At 27.9% G+C, this 13,023-nt stretch overlaps 2 protein-coding genes across 3 annotated transcripts in view; one reads left to right on the forward strand and one right to left on the reverse strand.

Annotated features, from left to right (window-relative positions):
* Positions 1–375: 375 nt before the first annotated feature.
* Positions 376–2,308, reverse strand: LOC119668741. Of its 2 annotated transcripts, none has more exons than XM_038078351.1 (8): positions 2,172–2,308; positions 1,882–2,118; positions 1,776–1,814; positions 1,680–1,715; positions 1,577–1,618; positions 1,325–1,399; positions 1,165–1,206; positions 376–1,105 (listed from the first exon to the last, which is right to left on the reverse strand). In XM_038078351.1, the coding sequence occupies exons 1-8, from the start codon at positions 2,188–2,190 to the stop codon at positions 435–437; spliced, it is 1,161 nt and encodes a 386-aa protein (XP_037934279.1). In that variant the 5' UTR covers positions 2,191–2,308; the 3' UTR covers positions 376–434. The 2 variants fall into 2 exon arrangements, with proteins under 2 accessions (XP_037934279.1, XP_037934280.1); XM_038078352.1 differs by having other exon boundaries at positions 377–1,105; positions 1,577–1,612.
* Positions 2,309–4,084: 1,776 nt separating this feature from the next.
* LOC119680047 (uncharacterized protein DDB_G0271670-like) overlaps positions 4,085–13,023 on the forward strand; it is a 9,606-nt gene continuing 667 nt past the window's right edge. Inside the window, exons 1-4 of the mRNA XM_038092675.1 lie at positions 4,085–4,302; positions 11,523–12,696; positions 12,756–12,949; positions 13,000–13,021. Coding sequence (XP_037948603.1) covers positions 4,243–4,302; positions 11,523–12,696; positions 12,756–12,949; positions 13,000–13,021 — 1,450 coding nt within the window. The 5' untranslated portion in view covers positions 4,085–4,242. The remainder of the gene's footprint in view (positions 4,303–11,522; positions 12,697–12,755; positions 12,950–12,999; positions 13,022–13,023) is intronic.

Here is a 13,023-nt window from a genome sequence, read left to right on the forward strand (position 1 = left end):
ACTATATATCTTTCAACCAGAAAATGGTGTCGTCACTCAAAGAACTGAATTATTAATGATATCCATCTCAAGTATTGTTGTAGGTTGATATATTATAAAAATCATATCTATTATGTACACTATAAATGGTGCTGACTGGTGGTTAAACACGGGATCTAAGGAGTTATATGAGTTATATAAATATATTTTTTTCTGATCACAGAATAATGATTTCCAAAATGATTAATATTACGTCGTCTACATAAATATCTGTAGGCAGTGAAATAATCAATATTACTGTTTAAATAATATCTTAAATATATTAAATTCGATAGAGTTAACAATATGATTATACATAAATCAGAAAGAAAATTGAAATCATAATAAATATATTGTTATATATCATAATTATTTCATTCAGAAATATTTCATATCACAACTTAACAACTTAAACTTTAATCGTAGTAATATTCCTCATCGACTCTTTCGTCGTTTACTGGTCTGGGTTTTGCCGGTACAGGTAAATTAATTATAGTGGGCACAGGTGTTGGCTTCTCAGCTTCAGCCAAAGGTTGTTTCAGTTTTTCCATGAGGCTTGATACATCGAAACTGATTTTAGGTGGTGAAATACCTTCTGCTGCTTGCAATCCCACCATTTGTGAGGAGAGGGCATCGACATCCTGTCGGGCAGCAAATAATAGCTGATCATGTGCTGCCAGTTGTAGTTGGGCTGTTTGAGCACGAATTGCACAAGCAGCTACTTCTTGCTGAGCATTCTGCAGCATCGCGGTAACAGTTCGTACTCTATTTGCTGCCTCTTCCAAATCCTGTTGCGCAGAGTTCGCAATTGCCTGTGACTTTTTTATTTCCGTGGCTTCCAATTGTACACGTGCTTGCGCTACGTATAATTGTTGTATTAACGTATGCAGTTCTTTTGTCTTCAAATCGTGTTCAGCATTTCCAGCTGCATCAGCTTTTGACATGCTACTTGTAGTTGTAGCTTCTGCTCCTTGAACTGCAGTTATCGCTGCTTGAGATCCTCCAGCAGTGCTAGTTGCTTGAGATCCGGAACTACTCTCTTCAAGCGGATGGCCTGTTTTTGCTGGCGGATTTTCACTTTCAGGAACTAAAGATATCAATATATATTAATTAAAAGCTAACTTTTATTTTTTAAGTACCACTTACTGCATTCCGTTGTTGATGTTTGGGATGCAGGTGTCTCTGGTACTAAAATTATAATATACTTTAGGATAATAATTACGTGAATTGTATCACAAATCAGGAAAATCTCAAGTATCTGAATATTTATATACAAATAGGCTGAACTAATGAAGTATATACTTACTACATTCTGTTGTTGTAGTCGTCGTAGTCGTCTGTTCTGCTGGGGCCGGTTTTTCCGTCTTTTCTGTATCAGGAACTGTAAAAACATAATATGTGAAAAACTTTTTTCTTTATTAAAATTGAAGTGAAACATATATAAAGCTTAGGTATAATTTAATGTTTTATCAGTTAGTGTACTATAAATTGGAAAAGTATACAGGATAGCTAACATGATTTTTGATCTTTTTGCATCTTAATATTATTTTTCACATACCACATTCTGTAGTTGTTGCTCCTGACTTTTCCGTCTCTGGAGCTACAAATAAATATTAGCTTTAGATAATACGGTCTCTTCAGTAAAGTAGTTTCATACTTACCAGACGTTTGCGAACCTGGTTTTTCTGTGTCCGGTACTGTAAACGAATATGATTTGCAAACTTAATTCAATTTAACCAAAATAAATTATCACTTACCACACTCTGTTGTGCTCGAATCCTCAGGTTTTTCCGGTTCTAATAGTTAAGAAATATATTGTCAATGTTTATCATTCTTATTTTTATTAAATTAATATTAATTTACCACATTCAGTTGTGGCGTCATTTGCTGATGACTCCGAATCTGGTATAAGAGCTGCTCGTGGTATTGCACCAAATTCATAATTTTTTTTAGGTTTTTGATTGAGTTCTTCATTAAGTTCTGTTAAGTCATTAAAATCGGGATCCATATATATATAATCTGAATCGGCTAAATATTGTGGAAGATTTATATCAATTGGGCTTGAGATTAGAACTTTAGGAATCATCATTAGCACAGCCACTATTTAAAAACATTTACAATATGGTTTTTAATACTAAATGGAGTTTACTTACTTAGCCAAACGATTCGCATTTAGTGAACATTAAGAATAAATTTATATGAACGATTTTATTGAAATTCATACACAGAAAATCTTCACCATCGTACATTTCCCCAAAAGGATAATTATAATAATTTTGGAAACTTATTTAAAACAATTACCAAAGAACAAAATTTTTTTTTAATTTTATTTATTTTAGTTGATAGATATTTCAGTGAATAATTTTTTAATAATATTTTCCAAGAACATCAATTCAAAAGTTAAATAAAAAAATATGTTCAAAGAATTAAATAAACAATTATATTTTTTATAAGCAAAACTAAATATTCAATATATATATTGTATAAAAAAAATACAAATTAACATAATTTCTATAATTTGTATTATAGTATTTATTATCAATATCTGAGCAGAAGGTGTAAGTACTTGTAAAAAAGTCCGACTCTTCACCGAAAAGAGAAGAGTGCTTGAGTACTTTGATCAAAAGACATAAGAATACTATGTGGGGCTACCAAAAGTTATAATATTATTATAAGTAATTGCAAAAACTTCAAATTTTTCGTCTTAGAATCAGAGAAGGATAGATACTGCTATAGAGACATAGAGATATTCAAGTGTCTAATTGTTAAATGTTCGGTTTTATCTTGGGTCTGATAATTGGTAAGCAAAAACTAATGAAATATAGAAGAGTTCCATTCACAAAAATTTTCAAGTTTTTTGAGAAACTAAAATCCAATGAATTTACTAGCGGCGATAGATTCATTTTTGATCCCAGTGCTTAAAGAATTTTTCAATACGTTAGCTTTTACGAATAAATCAAAAATAATGTAATTATTTAATTAAATAATCAAAAACTTTAAAAGGATTGTAATGAAAACAGTTACATAGATTGAAAGAAGTTACTACTAATCACAGTTGCATTTATTATTAAAAAAGTACACTTAACTCATTTTAAAAAAATTAAAAGAAACACTATTTATAAAGTTGTCACAAGTATATACATACGGTGACAACACTGTGACAATAATATATACGCAAAAAAAAGAGGTGCCGAAAAATCTAAGATCTTCTTTGCCTACGAAACGGTGTTGTCAGACAATATTGGAATTACAGAGAGTAAACGATTTAGTTACTTAGATAAACAGAATTTTGTCTACTCGATCAACGTATAAGTACTTTAATATATAGTTTAGTGTAAAAAAGCGCAGATATTCAAGAAAATAAATATTCTGCTCTACAAACATTTACAAAACTAGTTCGTTTCTTAGAAGTTAATATGTGAACGCTGTCCGTAAAGTGTATATTCATACCAAAAATCAATAAAAAATAAGCTTTTAGAAAAATACTTAGCCCAATAGATGAAACTGTAGGAATTAGAAACCAAATGTATTTTAAATTTCTTTACACTTTTCGACCATAAACTTTTTTTCATATGTTTTATAAATGAAAATATTTGTAGTAATATTATCTGTAATATTTAATAGTTTAGATAATATTTTATCCAAACTTATTCTGAACATTCAGTGTACGAAAGAGGAATATTGAATATAAATGATATTAAATATATATATAAATGAGTATATACTACACTTAGTCATCTTTCTTAAAATTTTTCAATTTAAGGGAATTGTAGGTATCAAATTTTGTAAACAAAAAACAATCTTTATGTATAAGTTAATAAAATACTAACAATAAGATTTTCTTAAATTAATATTATATTTTTAATTTGGGGTCAAAATAATAAAAAATTAAACTTTGTCTTGCATGTTGTTTTATAATATGTATGTGTATATGCCCGTTTTATGTAAATATGTCTTGAAACATTGCACTTTCTTGTGAAATAACTTTGCTTTATACATTAATTGCCTTTTATGAAAATATTTTTTATTTCTTACAAACTTAATATGTGTACTATATATACTTTAACTACTTTTGTGTAACAGAAATATTACTTTAAACTGCATTCTTAATTTAATTGCTCTTCTCTTAACATAAACGTTAACTTTAAAAAACTATAAAAACTTTTATAGGAAGTAGCAGAACTGCGACGGCAGGTGGCTCTAGAGAATTTACAAAATCAGAGAATGGATAATTTGGAACAGGATGTACCGGTGGAATTTGAATGCTGCTTCTGCACAACGAAGGTACTTTATACTAACTTTTCCTGATACTAAAACTCAGTTTTTGTGCTTGTTTTTCAATTGTACATAAAATAATAATTGTATAACATATCTGTTCTTTCCGGCTTTAATGTTGTTATCCTATTGCACATAACTGCTGTTTTTATTATTAAAGTATATAATAATATTATTATTCATTTAAAATTTGCATGTATTTGAATTTTTAATGTTTACAGAATTATTAATTAATAATAATGCAAAAAATAAATTAATTTTGTGCTTTAAATATAATAGTTTAAAATTCTAAAATGATTCCGATTTTGGGGGCACATCTATTTGACATCTCATTTAGTCATGACAGTAATATTTTAAACAACTTATTCCACTTTGCTTCATAACAAAGGTTATGAAAACAAATAGGTTTTAAGATATTCGGCTTTAGGGTTGAAAATTTTTACAATTGTACTCAATGTTTGTCTTGTCGGTTGTATTTAACTCTCTTAAAGAGTTGGTTTCTTGAATAGTCTATTAGTAGCAATAGATGTAGTTTTTATTTTTTGACTAAAGTAAATTGCTAGTAAACAATTTTTTATATTATATTTTATCCAAACATCTATCCAAATATCATATATCAACCATATCAATGTCCAAATATATGTTCGTTGGCGCTAGATGGCGTATTTAGTTTTTTTAGTTAGCAAAATTATTGCAAATAGGTTAAAACTATAAGATTGGAGATTTCAAAATGTATACTGTAAATACATATGATGTAGCGGAAAAAGATGTCACAAATGGTTGATGCCACTAAAATAATTAGTAACTAATTATTCATATTTTTTAACCAATTTAATAATATACTGAAACAAATTATTTTGAACTTATTTTCGATTTTATATAGAAATGTTAACGAAAAGGCTGTTTTTTTATTATTACATATTGTCACACTATTTCTTATTTTATTTTATTTCGTATTATAATTCATACAAAGTGATACAATTTAAAAATTAATAACAAATTCGTAGAATTACAGAAAAAGATTATTTAAAGACTCTGCGCTCTAAATGTAAGAGAATTTTGTTTATCAATATCTTATTATTATCAGATGTAGCTAAATTTACGATAGGAAAAATTAATATCAGTTCAGTTCATAATTTCTAACCATTATGCCTATTACACTAGAGGATCTCTATAGTAATGTTCTATTTCAAATTAATAAGGTTTGAATAATATTATTACAATTTTGGATTAGTATGTTCAACTACCAAAGAATATCTTTTAAACAGCTTTCTATGGAATAATCTAAATGGACCTAATTTAAGCTAATTTAAAGAAATTTCAAACCCAGTTTTTATATAATTGGTAACGTTTCTAGTCATATCAGGAATATATTTCACTGTTTTTTGATTTGCGTGATAAGGTTTATGGTTAATAGACAAGTTTTGTTTACAGTGTCATTTTCTTAGTTAGCTGATATACGTCATCAAACCTTTTTACTTAGATTAATAACTATATAACAATAACTTTGTTAAGGTTGATAAGTTGGTCAGTCATAAGTAATAAGTTGCTAGTCATATGTCCTTTTAGGCTTTCAAAAGTCTAAGTCTGCTTGAAAGAATTCTTACCTCAGCAGAATTGTTTGGGGTCTATAAAAGACCTTTTGGTAAAGCAATCTGCCTTTTCAAATATTTCTGCACCTAATCAGTGCATCATTTTTTAATTATTGTGAAAATTAAATAATCATATTATCATTGAAAGCTTGTTCTTTTTGTCTTATTTCTCAATCGAGATATTACAGCAACTTTTAAAATATTATAAGACATTATCTTATATTATATATATATATATTGGACAAAGTATCTAACTTTGATTTGGTTCTTCGCAAATAATTTGGAATTATGTTAAATGTAAGTATGTGCATATTTTCCACAATCTGTTGCTTTGAGCCCAGCAGTGTTTTTACAAGCAATATTTTTAACATGGAGTTAAAATTTATAGTATATAAAAAAATCTTACAAGGATAAAGCTCTGACTACTTACAAAAAAATGGCCAACACACGTACCTCTACAACTAATTTTCTAGGATAACTTTAACTATAGAAGTTTCATTAGAAATTACCTAGAAATGGTTCATGTGTCTATTCAATTATTTACTGTTCACGTTTGTGTCAGTACGTTCAAAGCAAATTAATTAAATGAAAAATAAATAGTGGTTAACCATTAAGATATGGAAAATGTTATAAACTTTTCACAATTCTCTTAGTTTAAAATCAATGTGTAGTTTTTTCATTGTACATTTTCTACTTTAAACTAATACACATTTCTTTAAAGATGAAAACTTTAGACTTTGAACTAGCAAATCTGTAAGTGCTCACAAACAATGTTAACCTTAACATATTTCTGTTCTTAACATGTTAACATTAATTTGAGGTTAACATGTCTGAACTCAATAAGTTGTTGACATATTGTTATTAAGTGGTTTGGTATCATTTACTGAAGAAATTGATATTCAATGGCAATGATTAGGAAACACATTTGAACTCATGTAATTCAATTGAACTTTGTAAGCTAATACGAAGAATGTTTATTAAGTTAGTTTAATGTGGTTTTTTTCGAACAGTAGTGAACTACAACAACAAAAATTTTAGTTATTATATTATTTTAAATAATTGAATTTTTGGCTGACCATACAAGTGTTTCGAGTATTGCCAAATACCCGTCATTAGTGGTCTTGGAAATAATTCTTGTATTTAATTATTCATAAATAATTATTTTTTGTTTTTTTTTTTTTTAGTTAGCTTAATGTAAATTTTTCTAAATTGTATTCTTAAATATACAGTACTAATATATTTAAATTGTATTTGAAGATTGAGATAATCTTAAATAAATATGTGTTAGATATATCTGAAAAACGATGCGTTTATTTCTTTTATTTTATATTAATTAAAGGAAATATTGCGATTATTATAAGTATGGAAATGAAAATTGTCGGAATTATTGAAAAATTAATATAAAACCGTATAATTGAGAGAAAATATTTTTCAGAGGAATATAGTTATAGTTTTTTGAAAATTAAATAATTTAAAATTATTCGTAACACTTCATTTTCTCAGTATTACTCGCTTCTATATACTAGATAAAATCATGATTATATTTTCTTTAGAACACCAATTGGCATTAAATTAAATTACTTTCACGTTTTAGAAGTACTTTTATTCCCTGCTGTAGTGTATATCCCTCTTTTATCCTTCGCCAGAAACAGACTGTAAGCATATAAATAACAAAATCTAAGCAAATAAAAATTACAGGATCGTATGTGTGAATTTCACGGGAAGGAGTATAGCATAAAGAGGTTAGCTCGTCCACCACCGTCACCTAAAAATTTTTTAATGTTGAAAAATATGGTTGAAAGAGGGGAAGTTAACTTATATTATATATAAGTGAAGGTATTTATTATTAAACTATCGATAAATTTGGTAGAACTTGCAATGTAGTGATTTAGTATACATTTTTTTATATTATTTATAATATTAATTGTAAAGTAAAGTAATGAACAAAGTGTTATTATAAATAGAAACAAATGCAGTTTATTACTTTTCAATAAATTTTAAAGACTTTTAAAAAATTATTGGCAATTACTACAATCGAACCGCTATAATTGATTCATTCTGGGCTCTAAATATACTATAAGCCTCGATTTGTATTTAAAACTATATTGCAATTCGTATGTATTTTTACAAAATTTGTTATGTACAAATATATATATATAGTAAATATGTAATTGTCTTTTCATTTATATCTTTCTTTTGCTTAAAACACTAAAATTTCTCAACTACTCTACGTACAATTAAATTGTAAGTTACAATCTACGTGTATTACTTTTGTAAATTTTGTTTATATATTTTTTAAATTTTATTTTATTTATTTACTTTTTCTTTTTTAATTTCTTAAAGGGATTTCAAGGATGTCAAGGCGAATGTATTCCATTGCGAGCAAATAGCGTTTAACCACACAGAAATCAAACAAAATATTAATTGAATATTTTCTTAACTATAAAAAGATATAAGCGAAATTTAGTTAGCTTTATATAAACATGTTTAATTTTAATTAAAAATTATTTCTTCTTATATCATATAATTTGCATGGTATTTATATAGGTATAAAGTTAAAAGACATAAAAAATTCATAGAATTTTATAAAACATTTTGTATGTGTTTAAAAAACCTTTAAATTTAAGAGAATTTTAGTTTAAAATTAGCAAATACAAGGTTGCAACTTAGTGTACACAGTTTTTTACTTAAAAAATTACATAAAATATTAAATAAAAATTATACAATTAAAAATCAGAAATTCATATATTTATATATTTATACACGTTATGTTTAATGATCGTATATTAATGATATACATTAGTCACTTTATTAAAATTATAACAAAAACTTAATTAAATGCAAAAATAATGATGCACACAAATACAGAATGAGTTTTTTTAATTAACGTAATTATTTCATTTAATGGAAATGTTTCTATGGCTCCTGTACTTAGTAATAGTTTGGGTAGAAATTTAATTATAAAAATTTATAATTTATTATTATTTTTTTCAAATATTATTTTTTCATTTAAAGTAGTTAGTCTTTAAATTTATTTAGTTTAGCAAATTGTATAAAACTCATACGAGTACTTTGGGCAATTTGTTAAAGGATACAGCTGAATTTTTTATAAGAAAGGTGAGTTTATATTTTAAATACACTATTTTTCTATTAAAATTGATTTCACTTACCAAATCTGCAAAATTTTTCTATTTTAAGTGTGATTCGCATGCTTTTTTCAAATTTTTGATCATTTTTATATATATAAACTATTTTAATGGATAATAATGAGTAATAATACTATATTGTTGAGGAAGATATTTTCAAGATTTATTTAAAAAAGTTCGTAAATAATTAAATTCACTAAATAATTTTAAATTATATGTTTAATTTAAAATTAAAGAAAATTTGACTCTCCTTTTAACACTAATTTTTATCGGTTATACATGAAAAAACTGCATTTTTAATGTTAAGACTAAACTTAATTTGATTTTAATTTAATAATTTCCCAAAATAGATTATGAAGGAGGTAATAATTTCTATAGTGACATTGTAAAGCAAAATAAACAGATATTGAACTAAGAACTCAAATTGAAAAATACTTTTTTTTTTCTATTTCAATTTATACATATAATAGTACATGACTCCTATATATTATAGCAAAATGCAAGATAACTTTTTGTATTCACCAAAAATAAAAAGTAAGGAAAATTACTACCATATTAGATACAGACTTATTTCTTCAATGGAAATTTTTTAGAACATCAACTTATAAGAGCAATAACACATCGGCTAAAAAATACTGGAATTAAATTATGAAAATATAAATTAAGGCAAATTATTATAGCTGTTCTCCAAAATAGCAACACTCTTCTTGTTAGACTTATATTTGTCCTTAAAATAGTCGTTTGGTTTGGCAATGAGTTCGTTATTGAAGAAATATCATTTTCCCTGGAATATTTTTTTAACGTATGCGAACAGATAATAGTCGTTGGTGTCAAAAACTGGTGACTACGAAGAATGTGAAGCCATTCGAAGTGTAGTTCGTAGTACAATATCGCGATTGAAACCAACAACCTATGGACAGTGATACATTAATTTATATGTAAAATAAGTCTCATATATTCCATTGATATATTTAATGAACTAGAACTTTACTTCTCAATTTTTCAAAACAATTTTGTTAATTTTTCTGATGTGTTGCAGTGTAATTTTTTCATTTGGACGACAGCGTAATGAGTTATTAGTATATATATGGCCACGTTTAAAATCTGGTAAATAACGTACAATGGCAGATTTTCGATAGAGCGCAGTTCATAGAATACTTATAAACCCAAGCGTTAGTTTAAACAATGTTTGTCCCTTTAAAACCCATGATAGGTTCACATTGCTTGGTTGTTTTAAATACATTGCTTTGATGGTAGAAACAGTTAAATATAAATTATTAAACTGCATAATCGTGGAACTACAGTTTCACTTCATGCATGAATTGGAAAATATAAGGAGGCGGGTCAATAGTCAGGTGATAATCGGCACTCGTTGTTGTGGGCGATCTATAGTCTGCTGTACAACATAAAATTAGAAACATGCTTGATTTTATTGTTATTCAAAACAAGATCTTGCAGAAAATTTTATACATATAAAAGTCGATTAATTATATTTGAGCAAAACTGTTCATAGACTAGATATGGCATTCATACAAAAACAAGGATGGCATACAGTTGTTAGTATTTAATGCTAAACAACAAGAATATTTTGCAATAATAAAAAGATTTTAAATTAAAATAGAGCTGTTTTGTAGTATGAAAGTTTTATATATATTATCTCTCATAAGTTTACTCAACTTCTATTAAAAATACCATACAATAGTCATATATCAATGATAAAGCTAATGACATATATAAATATCAAATCCTTTAATCGCTGCCTTGATATCCACATAGATTCCGACCATTGTAGTCGAATTCCATTTCACAATTTTCACTTCGATAATACTGCAAGTGTATACATAATTTACGAGCAACAGGAAATTGAGCTTTTACTTCTTCAGATATATACAATATTATAATTCAGATTCTCTTATCGCAAAAAATACTGGTATTTAAATGTATTATTTTACAATTAACAAGCACAATTCTGACTTGCATATCGGCGAAGTTCTGATGTTCTTTAGTACCCTAAACACATATCATTATTTCTTTTTAATATTAGCTTACGGATAGCTTGTTACATGATAAAATATAACGAACTCTCTAATATTAATATTATATAGTTCTGCCAATATTGACGTTAAGCCTGTCAATTTTAAAATACATTGTAAATTGAAAAAAAATTTTTTTGTAGTATAAGATTAAAATATATAAAACATAACTTCAACTAAATGAAATTTATTATAAATAGAAATGTTCATATTTATTAAGAAATAATAGAATTAATTGACAAACGTATATAAAGCAATTTTCAATTTATATGTATTAACTTGAATTATTCTTCATTCTTTAAGAGACATATTTTTTATAAACTACATCGAGAGTACACAAAAGACTAAGTAAATAAAAAACAAGGAAGTATAGAAATTTTTATTATTATTTTTTAACGATTTTTACCATTTCAGAGAACAAAATTAATAAAACATTTTTTTCTTATTTTATTTTCCAGGAATTCAAGGAATTCACAGATGCGGAGGGCGTCATTTCTCTTCCAACTTCTGACTTCCATAAACCCATTTGCTTAGAAATGCGCATGGCCGCAAATCAAGCTAATCGACAGTTATATGCTGATCAGTATGGCTTGATATCACCACCCACCCATTTATACAATCAACAGCAACAACAATTAACCGGTGCTATTGCTGTAACAGCAGGTGAAGCGCATGCAGATGTTATATTTTCAATAGGACATGCTGCAGGACGTACGTCGGCTCCCTTCACTGCCACTGGTATTGTACCCACTTCACAATCAACATCCTCAACATCTTCATCATATGGTACTACAACATCGACCACAATAGCGCTGCCACTCGACACACCGTTCCGTTATCCACCTTTTATCTCCAGCAGTACCAATAATAATTTTAACCATAACTTCAACAATAACTTCAACACAACATCTGTTGGTGCTTGCAATGCATTGGCCATGAGTACCGGCAATGGAATTCTGGGGCTTGGTAATAATTTCAACAACAATTTCAGCAGCAGTAATAATAACAATGCCGATTTAGCCAGCGTTGATAGCTCGGATACATATGCAAGTTGCCAAACACATCCATTTTTATCACAAGGTGATCTCACTGCGGATTTAGGAGATGAAGCATGTGCTTTGGATATAGACATGGAAAATTTGTATATAAATCCGCTTGAGAAGGAGTCAACAATAGGCACGACCGGATTTGTAGTTGGCTTGCCACCGACTAGTGCAACAAGTATGTCACGTTCACATGTAAAGAAAAGTGCTTCGGGTGATACAGCACTAAGAAATTTGGCCACTGGAGCTTTAAGTCCTATGGATGATGTTTACCAAAATTTTGAGGTACAGGAGCGAGGTAGTCGTGTTAGTCTTAATGAGAACCCAGTGCCAAAGCATCGCAAAACGCGTTTTCAGCAAAGTTTTTCATCAATGCATTCCAGTATTATAGCTGCGGGGACTGTAGTAAAGCCCCGAGCACGTTTTGAAGACTCAAAGGTCTCACAGGAGAATGTGGGCCAAGAATCAAGTCCTGCGAGTAGCGGGAGTAAAAAGAAGCGTTCATCTTTTATGCCGGGCAAAAGTTTAGCCACTGCCACTAAGTTGATAAATCAGCATTTGTTCGGTATACAGAATATTGGATCTAAAGGTATATGAGTTGTGTACACGTATGTGCAGTACTTTTATAACAATTTAATTTTTTTTTAGCCAAATTTGAAAGTAAACATTCCTCATCGATAGATTCAATTGACGCATCACCAAATCTTGAACACCATAGACGCTCAAAATCAATATTAAAAAATAAATCAGATATGTCGAGAATATTGACGGATCCAGAAAGCGAACGTCTGCTTGCAGATAACATGTCTGGTTCTGGTGTATCTGACAATGGCACAGTAATGGTTAGCGAATTAAGATATTGCAACAAAAATATATATTTTATTTATTGTAGAATTACTTGCAGGGCGAATCTGGC

This window comes from Teleopsis dalmanni, chromosome 1 (genome assembly GCF_002237135.1).
Source record: "Teleopsis dalmanni isolate 2A chromosome 1, ASM223713v2, whole genome shotgun sequence".
NCBI classification, from domain to species: Eukaryota; Metazoa; Arthropoda; class Insecta; order Diptera; family Diopsidae; genus Teleopsis; species Teleopsis dalmanni.

Excerpts from the sequence above, each read along its gene's own strand:
- LOC119668741 (XM_038078351.1), bottom strand. Across the intron at positions 1,815-1,881 it reads TGACGCCACAACTGAATGTG|AACCGGAAAAACCTGAGGAT; the intron begins GTAAATTAATAT and ends CTTAACTATTAG. Across the intron at positions 1,716-1,775 it reads TTCGAGCACAACAGAGTGTG|TACCGGACACAGAAAAACCA; the intron begins GTAAGTGATAAT and ends ATTCGTTTACAG.